General features: G+C 36.3%; 1 protein-coding gene across 1 annotated transcript; it reads left to right on the top strand.

Annotated features, from left to right (window-relative positions):
- The first annotated feature begins 10201 nt into the window (after nucleotides 1-10201).
- LOC146733637 (uncharacterized) lies at nucleotides 10202-12877 on the top strand. Its single transcript, XM_085491725.1, has 3 exons — nucleotides 10202-10599; nucleotides 10880-11036; nucleotides 11465-12877. The coding sequence occupies exons 1-3, from the start codon at nucleotides 10324-10326 to the stop codon at nucleotides 12589-12591; spliced, it is 1560 nt and encodes a 519-aa protein (XP_085347851.1). The 5' UTR covers nucleotides 10202-10323; the 3' UTR covers nucleotides 12592-12877.
- Nucleotides 12878-15276: the final 2399 nt, after the last annotated feature.

Below are 15276 nucleotides of genomic sequence, written 5' to 3'. Positions count from 1 at the left end.
ACTCTCACAAAGGTGAGAAACATTTGGATATTGTTGATTTTGTCCAATCAGCTGCGGTGGTCGTAACGGAACAACAAATACTCACCATAGAGATGGAGGCTAAGCGATTGAGATTATAAAATGTTTCACTGACACAGTAACAAGTGAATCGAAATGTACCAAATCCAGATCTCGTACAGAGGTGGGGGCTGCGACAAGGTTGCACCGAAGAACAACTAAATTATAACAACTTGGTGAAATTTATACAATCAAAGGTTCCTTCACTGAGCGAAACCGCCTCTTTTCAGCTCCATTACGAAAACTACAAAGGGACGATCGTCACACTTTTAGAGTCGTCTTACAACATCAAAGACTTTTTTCAAAGTTTCCAATTAAAGTCACCGTCATTGAAGGGTATTCGCCGGCAGCACTCACCAAACAACCTCAAGTGCGTGTCGGTGCCGAACAAACAAAGTCTACACGTCGCGCAGAAAGTTTCGTTTCCGCTCCACGTGTGCAGCTTGATTTTGGAACTATTGACACAAAACAATGGCACAAAAGGAAAAAAGAAAACATGGTAAAAGAACTCAAACAAAGAAACGAACCGCCAGATGTTGGTAACAACACCCGTAATACATCGGCGTGGCCACAAAGCAACGAACAACAGAAACAACGATGGTTGTCTTGTTGGTCAACAGTGCCAAGGCTACATTTACTGTGGGAGACTTCATAAACATAAGCATGACAATGGAGCAAATATAAAAATGCTAAAAGACATGGAATCAAAACTGGCAAAGTGAATTACTGATAAGCAAAGCGAGTTGAAGCAATTACAAGACTCCCAAAGTCGATCTAAATCGCAGTTTACACTGGCGACACCAAAATTGATGACCGGAAAGATATAATTTCAAAACCATGAAAGGCAAAACAGAGCTACAGCGTGACATAAGTACAAATGTATACTTTGTATAGGCTGTGATAACAAAGTACATAATCTCTCCAGCAGTGCCGACCGCGCAGAATTTCAGCAGTTGATGTTGCCATGTTCAAACCAGCACAAAACCGAAAATGACAGGAAAATGTGTGCGAATATATACGACTTGTTAAATTAAAGTCTATATTCATTTATTTAAGCCAGTGAGCGCTGGGCTTATAATTGGGAAAATGCCAGTAGTAAAATCATAGACACGCAGACAAATGGTGAATTATTAAATATGATGCGAGCTCCTCCGTTGGCGACTGAAAGCAGGCATAGTCATCAACACTTTCAGAATGTCATTTCTTTATTAGATACTATTATTCTTCTGATACGATGTATACAATGTGTGATCAGTATTACAAATCTAGCGTTACTTTTACTATTAATGAAAAGTTTGTAATAGTAAGCTGATGCCAATACTGCTACTTTGTAAACTGTCATATATTGTAATACTGCTGGTTGGGCTGCTTTTTGTACGCAGTGAAGCTATAACGAATAGTCAATACTAACACAGTATTGTATTATGTTGTATCGTTATTTTTCAGCGTCTCCAATCAAGCAAGACAGAGAATATGAGCTTAAAGAAAATAAGAAGAGCAAGTCTAAGAAACAATGTGTCTCCTTTCGTATATCATCGAGCAGCAGTCATGACAAAATAGGCGATGATTATCAAACACACACTGACACGCAGACAAGTCAAAAATACGGCAAATATCAGATGAGTCCAGAATTTATTTATCCTCATCAGTACAAGCAAAATTACGCAATGATTTCCTTCCCCATGTATGGGTCTTTTCCAGGCTATTGTCAGCACCCCACGGATGCCGTTGAACAGCAACTGCAGCTTTTTCAAACTGTCCCTTTTTGGGGACAATTTATGTCTACTCCGTATGGGTCACGTTAAGGACATGGACGTCAATGATAGAGAACAACAGGTCCGGGGATTCACTTCAGCCATGTGACGCCGTTTTTAATATCATGTCAGTATCTCAACCCTCGCCACCACGACTCCTTCCACTAGAAATGAAACTATGTTGAACCACAGTGCTGTTAATCAGACATGTTTGAACCCTAGTGTTCCTGGCTACCATGGTTCTTTTTATCAAACAACACCACGTTCGTTTTCTTTAAATTTGCAACAGCTTACTGTACATACAGGTAGTACCCCTGCACTGTCTATTACGGCTATTCCTGGTGAACGTGTACCAGGTAGCGCCCCAATCTGATTAAAATCTGATGTAGTGTACGGACTTTAATTATTTTGGCTATAAACTTATTTTATTATTTTACTTTGATTTTGAGATTTTTTTTTTTAATTCCGCCCTACCTACATCTATTACGGCTATTCCCGGTGAACCTGTACTAGGTAGTACCCCTACACTGTCTATTACGGCTATTCCTGGTGAACCTGTACCAGGTAGTACCCCTGCACTGTCTATTACAGCTATTCCCGGTGAACCTGTACTAGGTAGGTAGTACCCCTGCACTGTCTATTATGGCTATTCCCGGTGAACCTGTACTAGGTAGTACCCCTGCACTGTCTATTACAGCTATTCCCGGTGAACCTGTACTAGGTAGTACCCCTGCACTGTCTATTATGGCTATTCCCGGTGAACCTGTACTAGGTAGTACCCCTGCACTGTCTATTACAGCTATTCCCGGTGAACCTGTACTAGGTAGGTAGTACCCCTGCACTGTCTATTATGGCTATTCCCGGTGAACCTGTACTAGGTAGTACCCCTGCACTGTCTATTATGGCTATTCCCGGTGAACCTGTACTAGGTAGTACCCCTACACTGTCTATTACGGCTATTCCTGGTGAACCTGTACCAGGTAGTACCCCTGCACTGTCTATTACAGCTATTCCCGGTGAACCTGTACTAGGTAGTACCCCTGCACTGTCTATTCCCGGTGAACCTGTACTAGGTAGTACCCCTGCACTGTCTATTACAGCTATTCCCGGTGAACCTGTACTAGGTAGGTAGTACCCCTGCACTGTCTATTATGGCTATTCCTGGTGAACCTGTACCAGGTAGTACCCCTGCACTGTCTATTACGGCTATTCCCGGTGAACCTGTACTAGGTAGTACCCCTGCACTGTCTATTCCCGGTGAACCTGTACTAGGTAGTACCCCTGCACTGTCTATTATGGCTATTCCCGGTGAACGTGTACCAGGTAGTACTACTGCTCTGTCTATTACGGCTATTCCCGGTGAACGTGTACCAGGTAGTACTACTGCTATTCCCGGTGAACGTGCACCAGGTAGTACTACTGCTATTCCCGGTAAACGTGTACCAGGTAGTACTACTGCTATTCCTAGTGAATGTGTACCAGGTAGTACTACTGCTATTCCCAGTGAATGTGTACCAGGTAGTACTACTGCTATTCCCAGTGAACGTGTTCCAGGTAGTACTACTGCTATTCCCGGTGAACGTGTACCAGGTAGTACTACTGCTATTCCTGGTGAACGTGTACCAGGTAGTACTACTGCTATTCCTAGTGAATGTGTACCAGGTAGTACTACTGCTATTCCCAGTGAATGTGTACCAGGTAGTACTACTGCTATTCCCAGTGAACGTGTACCAGGTAGTACTACTGCTATTCCCGGTAAACGTGTACCAGGTAGTACTACTGCTATTCCTGGTGAACGTGTACCAGGTAGTACTACTGCTATTCCCGGTGAACGTGTACCAGGTAGTACTACTGCTATTCCTGGTGAACGTGTACCAGGTAGTATGACTGCTATTCCCGGTGAACGTGTACCAGGTAGTACGACTGCTATTCCCGGTGAACGTGTACCAGGTAGTACGACTGCTATTCCTGGTGAACGTGTACCAGGTAGTACTATTGCTATTCCCGATGAACGTGTACCAGGTAGTACGACTGCTATTTTCGGTGAACGCGTACCAGGTAGTACTACTGCTATTCCCGGTGAACATGTACCAGGTAGTACTCCTGCTGTTCAAAAATGTGAGTTGTCAAAAGTTAGTGCATTTCCACAAGTTGCTAAAATATTGTACCACATATTATTGTATTATGAAATAAACATTGCGTTGACCATTTAACAATTTAAATGAAACAAAGAATTGGCCATTTGAAAGCTCTAGGCGGGGGTGATACAACATTGTGGTATAGTTGGCGGTGCTATACAAATTTGTTTTTGAATTCTTCTGTCAAAGGTCTTTTTATTAAATTATTTTTTTACAGTGCTTTTTTCACAAAGTAGTCTGCATATTCCCCCCCCCCAATCTACCATCCTCATGTTTTTTAATGGTCAGCCCTCTGATTTTCAGGACAAAATCTATTTGCTATTAAAAGCTCACATGAGTGCAATAGAAATGAGGCAGTCATTATTGTATTTATTGTATTCCAATAATTAAAATTAAAAGAATAACTAATAAAGAATGCTTCCATATCTATGTGTCAATCACGTGATATCAATGACAATATGTCTATAGTTCTATACAACAAATGTCACAATTGAGTGAAATTAGTTAGATCGAAATGTGTCCCAGTGTCGGGGCTGAAATGTATGTACCAAAACAGGCTGAGTGAGAAGCATTACAATATTTCAAAACAAGATGGCTGCAAAACTATTTGACCGACCAACATTTTGAATTAAAGTGCACTATTCCCCATTGGTACGCACCAGCACACAAAGTTTTCAGGCTTTTAGCCTTACCCATATTTCTCAAACGCGTAGACAAAAAATGGCAAAAGAATGAAGAAAGAAGAAAAAACAAACAATAACAATAGAGGCCTAGCTCTTCAGACTTGGGCCCCCAATACTACCATTATTAATCAAGGATCACCAAACCAATTATCTGGGCGACAGTGTTGTCGGCGTTCAAATTAATTCCCTTTTTGACGCGCCAATTGCTATCAGACTGACAATAGTTGGCCATATTGTCCAACATTGACGTTCGAACTGGTACAGGTGACTGAGTAGCGAATGAAGAGCATTTTTGTTTTTCTTGTGATCGTACCATGTCTTTTGTCTGTTACATAATTACATAATAAACATCTATAGCAGCAGTTAGCCCTTCGACACAACACCCTTACAAAACTTTCCTAAAATATTTTTACACATCTTATTAGAATTTCTCCTATATGATTTTGTGACAAATTATTATTGAAATTCTACAGGAGTCCTGAGGATTTTGTTTTTAAAAAATATGACGGGATATTTTTCCTGTAGGCCCCAGCTCTTTTGTGAGTAAGAGTCCATCAATCATTTACATAAATAACATCACAAACTAAAATTACTTAAACAAGAGTATTTTATTGTTTAACATGACGGACATAATTTAAATACAATTGAAGGAAAAATATAAAAAAAGGATAAAACTAATACCATAAATATGTTGCGCAACATTTCTTGAAATGCAATGAAAATATTAAGTTGATGACAATTTGAATAAAAAATGTAATTCACGCCACTCTGTCAATGTTTCTAAGTACTAGATTTTTTCATAAAAATTATTATATATTAATGTCAAAAATCAAAACAGTAAACAATATCAACCAGTAATTACAAACTTTCAGTCAATCAAGAAATGTACACTGAAATAAAATAAAAGTTTACTGCCTTGGAATAAAATGATGTCCAAATAAAAAAAAATGTATGAAAAGTACAATTACAAAAATACTAGTATGCATATTGTTTTTGTAAAAAAAGCACAGAACCCTCAATTTAAATTCATTGATTCCCAATTAGTCTTCATTTTGAGTCAGAAGGTTCAATTTGTGATGAAGAAATACAAAAAATAAAATATTGTCAATGCAGTCCTCAATATAAAAATACAAATATACTTTCACTTCTTATCTTTGAGATTAAAGTCATTTATAGGATTAGGGCATTGGACCTGTAATACAAAAATAAATTTGTTTCAAATGTTTCATTAAAATATTCCAAATACTGTAAAATACTTTATTTTCGCTTGCAATAATTTTTTGCTATTTAGCTGAAGTGATGATTCAGTGAAAATAAAATCTAGCGAATATAACTGTTTCCCTATATTTCATATTCAACTCATCAAAAATGAGTGAAAATAATCTCCATACAACATACCCAAAAATTCATTCCAGCTAAAATAAAAGTGCATATAAACCCAACATCGCATTGGTAGTTTGCAACCACTTATTTGGCCATTAACGCTCTTATGTGTGGGTTATTCCTATCAAATTATTTTGTATCCCACATATGATGTCATCATTTTGGGGCAAACTGATATAGTGTAATTTTAACAGCGTTTTACATACTTTTGTATGTAGGTTTCTGTTCTGTTGTCAGTTTCAATACATTTCCATTTCCACACGCATAATCAGGATTTGGGTCATGCATCATGATTGAACTCTATACCACATGCCAGGAAAGAGGTTACTTAGGAAATTATTACACTCAGGAAAACCCAGTAACTTAGGGTGTTGTCTCTCAGATTTATTCACTTTGTGATTGTAACTTTATTTCTCTAACTGTGCTACTATGCATTTGAAACAAAGAAACTTGACAATTTTCTCATTTAAAGTAGAAAGCTATGAATGGTTTAAAATGGCATCAACAATCGATATGTTACATGACATTTAACCTTGCTTTTGTCACATGAAAACAAAGATGGTCTGCATATTCTAAATAAATTACGGTCACAATAATTTACCACTCATTTCAAAGATAAATTTATCATTGACATAGATTTTATTAACCTTTCTTCTTGAACAGACTATTTACGAGTATGGCATGTGAGATTTGTGAGATTGTAGTAGTATAAAATTATGTATAAATCTCACAAAGTAGAGGGAACTGAAAAATGGGTGGTCTTGGTGATTAAAAGGTTATATCACCTATCCCATGGAGCTGATTGATATTTGCGGCATCGTGCATTATAAAATCCACTCACTTTCACTTGATAGATAATACAGCCCATAACATCACCTGTATGAACAAGTGATTTGTTATACTATTTTGTTCTCATCTTGTTTTTAGGGTTTGTGTATTGATGATGGTAACATGCCAATCTATAAAGATGCACATATTACCAAATTACAAAGTTTACATGTTGTGTCATGCTTTATCTGATGAGGCATTGAATGATTTACTCACGTTGATGAATATACACTGTTCAAGTACTGTACCTAAATCAAAATACTTCTACATAAGTGTTTTGAAGATTCAATGTTTGAGGTATGTATTCCTACGATACAGTTAATACAAATTACTATTCATGACTATTTAATTAATTGTCGTATTTCAGATTCACTTTCTTTGCATGGATTGCCAGTCATGTCTTGGTTCTGAAAAAAAAAAAAAACTAGGAGAAACTGAAAATGAATTCATTGCAAATGAATACTACAAATCTAGAGTTTTTTTCACAGGTTGCCTGTTAAAGACCAGTTCAGAAGGACTGTACAGCTACAGAAAGTGTCGAAATTCTTGAAAGAGGAAATGTGGATGACTTGTTGGGCAACCATGATGTAAAAGATATGCACAGACCTTTTCAGCAGAAATTGATAACTATAGATAAATATTTATTTACTTCTCAATACTGATGGGGTTTCCATTATTAAGTCCTCAAATTTGTCTGTTTGGTCATTTTGTGCTACTATAGATGAGAAATATGGTTATGAGTGGTTCGGTTAACCAAAACCAAACACATTCCGCAGGCCATTTGTTGAAGAGCTCATTGAATTAGGAACAACTGGTATGCAAACAATGGGGAAAATTGCAAAGCGATTGCTCTCTGTTTGTCAGCAGATGCTAGAGCTCTTTTCAGAAACAAATCAATGGCATGTATTGATGTGATTAGTGTATGCATGAGGGAACTGCAATTCAAAATGGCAGTGGGTTCCCTGTTGGAGTCTATCCTTATAAATGTGATGTTCCTTTAAGGACTGGTGAAAGTCGGAGCAAATGCCATTTACACAATCTTTGGAGTCACAACGTTCTGCTTTTTTAAGAGTGACAAGACAATTTGTGACCAAATGGTTAGATTCTTCCAACGAGGAAAGGACATACTTCATAGGAAACCGTATCCAAGAAGTTGATGAAAGATTGAAATCTATAGATCCACAAGCTGAGGTCTCTGATGTCCAAGGCCATTGCTGAGAAGAAAGTACTGAAAAGCATCCGCGTGGAAAGCCTTTGCTTTGTTTTCTTTACCTGTATTCATTGGGATTTTGCTTTCTGTCTACCTTAAACACTAGTTCATTTTTGTTTTTAGGATATATTATTTAACTTGTGTAACTCAAAAAATGATACACGAGTCTAATGCTTGTATGCGGATGTTTTTATTAATGAATAAACGGTTGTATGGTATAAGACATTGTACTTTCAATATCCATTCATTGATACTTTTGCCAATTCGGTGATTATTACAGTACCTTTGTGGGCTACATAACATTTTCATTAAATATATAAGTATTAAAATAAAAAATGGTAAGTCTCAAATTTATAAAAAAGTATAACACAGTTGTAATTATTTAGGGAATTTTAAGAAAACAGTTTAGTTTGTTATAAGGTTACCTTTTAAAATGTCAGATAATTAATATTTGCAAAACCTTATGGTGGTGAGCAGATTTATTTGTTACATGAAAGTTGGTCGCATATTTTATCCTACTAAATTGATTTTACTTTCTATTGTGCTGCATAGTGTTTTGATGCAAGGTTTTCTGAATAGACGTTATTACACTCAATATTCTTTTAATGTACCTGAGCGTAATTAAATTTATCTTTCAACTGTCATTGGCAAGCACTACATTCTGTTTTATCATGACACTGTATCATGCAAATAAATTTTATTCACATCACACAATGCTGTTTTATGGTAAAGATGAATGAACGTCTACATTTTGTATTTTCCCTATTACTAGCGCATTGACTTGGGTAAATGAGATGTGTGTCTATGGTCAAAATGGGCATGAATATTATACGTACAATTATTTTTTTTTACTTAATATGCATTTGTTTCTGGAATAGGATATTTTAAGCCAATAAGAGCCACACTTTGTTTTATACAAGGTCAAGGTAAAAGATTATTATTTAAAAGAGCTTGAAAACAAATGTACAATGAACAAAAATAATTAAAATATATGTTTGTTTGAGACACTGTATACCGATATAAGTTATTTGGTAATAGAGAGATGGCAGGAAAAATCGAGTGTTGGGGAATGAAGGAGAGAGTAAATCGAGGAGAATTAGATAGCAGGGATAGTTTTTTTATAATACAATTGACCAGAAGAGTAAATAAAATGTATCACACATTATACGATTTTTTTTTTATATTTTCGAAATCAATATTTATAATAATTTATTAACTTTTGTTGTGATTACATGTCTTGAAATAATTTACTGAATCAAGAACACAATACGTATTTGTATATACCCTATATACAAGACACTTCACGATGGGCTTTTTTCGCAGTCAGTAATATTTACGGAAATTTGTGTTCACTATTTTTTAAACTGGCTTGAGAATTCCCATTGGCATTCTCATTTTTTCTACAAATCCAAAATCACTCTCGATAATTTTGTTTACTTCACATTTTCACTTTGATTACATTTGAAGTTTTGATAATTTTAATGGGTATACATATTTTAATGCATACGTGTACACTCACAAAAATACCCCCAAAATAAGAGAATTTAGTATATATATAGCCTTGACGAAAAAAACATTATTTTTTGTGTCTAATAATGCATTTTTTTTTCGATCTGTGTAACTTTATATGGAAATCCTGGTGAGATTTAAAGTTCAGCTAACAACTGACGGTTTTGCAATATTAGGACTTGTCCATAGAGGCTGCAAGATTTGTTTCATCAATATTGTATTAACTACATTTATTTTGAATTTACGTTGACCATGAGGTCCACAGTATATTTTCCCTACTGGTGCGACTGTGTGGTGTTCTCGGCAGTTTTAGTTTTGTTTTGTCGATTGTTGTCAGTTGTTTGTTTTGTGTTCTTGGAATTTTGGATAAAAAACAACAACGGTTAAATAGATATGTTATTTCCACTTTGCAGTTTATCGTAGACAGTACTTGTATACTTTGTTATCCAGCATGAATATCGGATTGTTCGGAAGCATGAGATTGTAATGTAAATTTATGTTGTACGATGATGCTATCTCCGGAGCCTTCAGAGTCCCATGTTGACTATGTCCCGACCCGTTTACTTACTTGCTGGCAGAGTCTGACTGGTATAGCGTTGGTTGCAATTGCGTCAATTTGCTAAAAATAACTAATGACGTAATTGGCTACCACGCACGCGCGGCAAATTGAAACACATTCGGACAAACAAACCAAAGCTGTGCGCCTGTTACTGTGGATATTTTTAATCGCTTTTCTTCCACAATATCAATATAATTTTACTATGGTGGCTACTCGACATTGTTGTTATGGATTGTGCCGTTCTGATTCACGGTATGGATATAGAGAATCGATGAAAGGAGTGTATTTTATCCCGTTTCCAAAACCACACCTTGGAATGGAAAAGTCCCTAAGATGGGTAAGGGCATGTCGTCGCGAAAATTTTACGGTCAGCAACATAACCAAGGACACGTATATTTGTTCGCTGCATTTTATTGGTGGAAAGGGGCCTACAGCTGAACATCCAGATCCCATTCCAGCCACAGCCACTTCGACGCAGGTAAATACACATATGTTTCCCCACCACTAGTTTCGTCCGCCATCTTGTTTTCGCTAGCAGCGTTTCAGGTTCCGTACGCCAGATCGACTGGTATATTTGCAGACCAATAAAATATAAATATACTGACCGACCTGAAAAAGACGCACGGATCCTTAAACGCACCGCGAAACCACGATTATGTTTTGCAGATATTGCGTGTATGAAAAATCCTCTAAAATGTTATTTAATATCCGTTACGGTTTTTCGTTGTGCTTATACATTTTTCCATATATTGGCATAGGTCCAACAAATGAAGAAGAGAAAGGCACCCACGGATCGTCAGGCTGCACCACCACGGAAAAGAAAGACTGTTGTTGAAGATGGAATTGACAACGAGATGGCTGATACACTTCTTGATCTTGCTCAAAATGAGATTGTGTTTTCGGATACTTCAGCATGTAGGTATTTTTATGTCATCACTTAAAAGTTTACTTGGCAAACAATATTTTGTTTGTTGTACAAAGAAAAATTGATGGGGTCAGAATACTGAAAATTAAGATGTGGAAATTAAAATCTGAGATTTTTTGAATGAAATATGTTTTTCATATTTAATTAAATAAATGATAAGACATATTTTAACACAGTATTGAGTTAATGGCATGTTTAGTTAATCTCCCAGCTATCTCCCCATTACCCTTACACAAATTAATTATGCCCCTAGAATGTCTGATATTTTGTTTCCCATAATTAGTGATAATAGTTGATGTTTTTTCGAGCAAGAGTTTCAATAATATGTTCCTGATTTGTAAATTATTTTTCTATTATAATACATTTTAAACAGAAAATTTTCATAAAATAATTCATTTCATTTATGTATTTATTATAGCTTGTGACGTGCGATGGCAGCATTCTGTTCCAACTAACTCAATAGGCATTCAATCAATACCAGAAATGAATGATGCATCAACACAGACAGATCGCAGTCAAGATGCTGATATTGTTGCTCTCAAAATTGAGAATCTGTGCTTAAAAAATGAACTTATGGACTTGAAAAGTAAGAAAAACAATTCCAGTAAAAAGAAACATTTCTCTGTAGAAGATGTCAGTGATGATGATGTGAAATGTAAATTTTATACTGGGCTTACTTGGTTGCAGTTACTTTGTTTGTGGGATTTTTTGGGTCGAGCAACAAACAAATTGTCTTTATGGAGCAGACCAATGAAACATAATGAGGAATCACCGTCAAAACGACCTGGTCCAAAACGGAAATTAGAACCAATGAACGAGTTGTTTTTAACCTTAGTTAGACTTCGTTTAGGATTGCTACATTCAGATTTGGCTTATCGTTTTGGAATTAGTAAAGGCAAAGTCTCTAGTACTGTGATAACTTGGGTACAGTGCATGTTTCTTCAATTCAGCACACTGAAAGATTCTATGTTCCCTTCACGAGATATTTTGAAGAAGTCTTTGCCAAAGTGTTTCAAAAAGTATAAAAATGTCAGGTCAATCATAGATTGTACAGAGATTTTTGTCCAAACAGCAACCAACTTTCAGCAACAAGGCAATTTGTATAGTACTTATAAATCTCACCCAACGTTTAAAGCTTTAGTTGGGATAGCTCCAAATGGGGCAGTCACTTACCTGTCAGATTTATTTGAAGGTGCTGCGTCAGATAGAAACATAGTAATTGAGTCAGGGTTTTTAGACAAATTAGAACCAGGTGATCTTATTCTAGCTGACCGTGGCTTTACAATTAGGGATGTACTGTTTGATAAGAAGGCTGACTTGAATATACCTCCTTTTCTTCATGGGCGTGACAGGTTTACTGTGCAGGAGGAGGCAGAAACAAAACAGATTGCCAAAGTCAGAATTCATGTCGAGAGGGCAATTGAGAGATTGAAGAAATACAGATTATTTCAGAGGACAATTCCATTGTCGCTTGCTCCAGTAGTTTCTCAAATGTTTTTTGTTGTTGGCTGTCTTGTGAATTTTCAAGAGCCACTGGTTAGCTAATTTACCTTCCATGGAAACGAGTGTGGCTACCCCCCAATTTTTTTTTAGATTTGAAATTCACTTTGTATGATCTGTAAACTACCAAGAAATAAACAAAAACTAGGAATGGATATGATTTTGTGATCAAGATTATTTGTGTGTAAACTTGCATCTGTCGTGTGTTTATGAAAACACTACAAAGGTCAAGGGAAATGCATTTTATTTATCAGTACCTTTATTTTCAGTGAATAAATAAGTTTTCTTTGTCATGACAGAATTAGTAAATAAAAAATGACACAATATTGAATTGAAGTATTTGTTGTTTTTACTGTTGGTGCAATGTAAATGTAATGTTGCATATTTACAACAAAATAATTTAGCAGTAATAGCTGAGCAATATTGCAAAACTGTCCTTGCCATAATAAATACTCCCAACTCATTCAAATTTAATTGACCCATCCCTTAATTATCAAATACTGTAAATAATTTTTTTTTTAAATATTTATAATAAAACTGTAAATAAAAAATGGTGAAAACATTGAATCTTGTAAATATTTATAAAAATTAGTCCAGACCTTTCAGAAACAACAAATTTCATTGCCGCAACGAACAATCAATCCAGAATCTACAGATTCAGTCCATACATAAAGTTTACTCTAAATGTACTGGTTCCAGGTCTCGTGGAATTCTCATTTCAAAATATTCTGGACAGATGAAACTGTGATGAAATTGTAGTAACCTGGGCTTTAGTTTCCCCCATAGCTCATGATCAAAAGTCACTCGCTGATAGAAAATGCCCCTCTTAGACCATACAACAAAGTAAGCGAAAGACAATCCGGTCACACCCATCTGCATCTGTATTTGAAAGTAGTACTGGTGCGAGGTTTTCAGGGATAGCACCCCATCATCATGTTCTCTTAAGCATAATGACGACCACTTTTCTTTAGAGAGCTTTGACTTTGCTTTATTGGGGTCAATATCTTCCAGCACCTTTGGACATTTTATTTCCAGTACACCATATTTATTGCTAGGTTGAGATGGCTGATATATTAATCCATCTGGATCACATCCAAGTTCTGGAAAAAGTGGATTTACCCACATACCAGTCGGTATGACTTTCATATTTGATTCAGTATCTTCCATCAGCTTGATGAAGTCTGTTCTGGCCTGATCTTCATTTCCAATTCCATACTGCATGGCAAATGTTGTTGGGGATTTTTCCCATAGCTTTCTTCTGAGGACATCCATTATTCTTTTATCAGAATTGGCCATGTAAATCTCTCTGCAATTTGACGCAGTAATACGCAACAATCTCTGGGAGAACCATTCATCAGTACCTTGCTGCTTTACCAACATGTATGGCTGATGAGATGGTACTGACAAGTTTTCCAGTATCTGTGTCCTCTTTTTCCTTAATATGTCCATACGTGTATCATCAAGTTCATAGTTCTCATATGTAATAAATAATAGAGTCTGCCACATGGAAACTGACTGTGTCTTTTGGTTTGCAGATTGCAGTAATGTTACAAATTTGTTAATGTCCTGAGAGTTTAGTCTAGAATTCTGCATTGATGGTGGGCGAGGGTCAAAATTTGAAACATCACTAACATTTCTCTTTGCTTTGGATGGGTAGTTAGCTTCAGTTACACGTTTTGGATTTCTTTTTTTCTGTCTGCCTTTGTTCCAGTTGCAAGTCTGGCTTGTGCTGGATGGAGGAGCATAGCCATGGTTGTTGGTATAATCAAGCAAAGCATACAACAGGGCTGATACATGGCTACAGCGACCCATAGCTGATGCTTTGCAATTACAGCTGGCATCCTGCACAAAACCAGATTCGCTAGAAATAGTGATGGTGACGGCATACATGACAGATGTCATTGACGCTAGGACTTTTGCCTTTATATGGTAATTACCATCTCTCTTACAGTCCTTCATATCCTGGACATTACCACTTCTGAAAAACTGTTGACCTCGTCGCATTGGCTTGGATGTCTGGCAGTCATATTCAATAGCTGATGTCATACCATTCTCCACAAATTGTGCTGACTCCACTAAGTGATAATAGATGTGTCCTTTGTTAAAACATCCTGGGATGTGCTGACTAGGAAATGGCTTCCATCCATTGATGGGCAAAAGTGGTGGCCCTTTGTCCCTTGCTGGTATCGATTGCATTGTCTCCCTGCATTTGATTTCATACCATTTCCCGTTATCCACTGTTATACTAATTTCACTGCCTTTTTTTGCTTCGATACATTTGTTTATTCTGTTAAAAGTACATAAATTCAGAAATAAATTAGAATACATGTATATTTACTGTGCTCAAGACTGGTAAAAATAATATGCAAATTATTGTGTGTAATAATCATTTTCTGTAACATTCATCGTACAAATTATTAAATGTTGACAATTCAAATTATTTTTTTGAGTTAATAGTTGCTTAAATTCAGGGAATTTTGACTGGAATATAGAGCAATCAGAATTAAAAATAAAATATACAATTTTACACACACCCTCTCCCAAACAAACAAATCACAGCACAGCATCCCCGAATACTTAAACTTATTTTTAAAATTGAGAATTTCCAGAACTTCATAATAATCTTTTAATAAGGGACAGACACTATAAACACCATAAAGACACGAAACAATGACGCATTTAATAGGACATTTCACACTTGTCAGCCGTCGTAAAAGGCCACATTAGCAC

Source organism: Saccoglossus kowalevskii, chromosome 16 (assembly GCF_978046115.1).
Source record: "Saccoglossus kowalevskii chromosome 16, keSacKowa6.1, whole genome shotgun sequence".
Lineage (NCBI taxonomy): Eukaryota > Metazoa > Hemichordata > Enteropneusta > Harrimaniidae > Saccoglossus > Saccoglossus kowalevskii.
The sequence above is the reverse complement of the archived record's forward strand: the minus strand, read 5'-3'. Positions and strand labels throughout refer to the sequence as shown.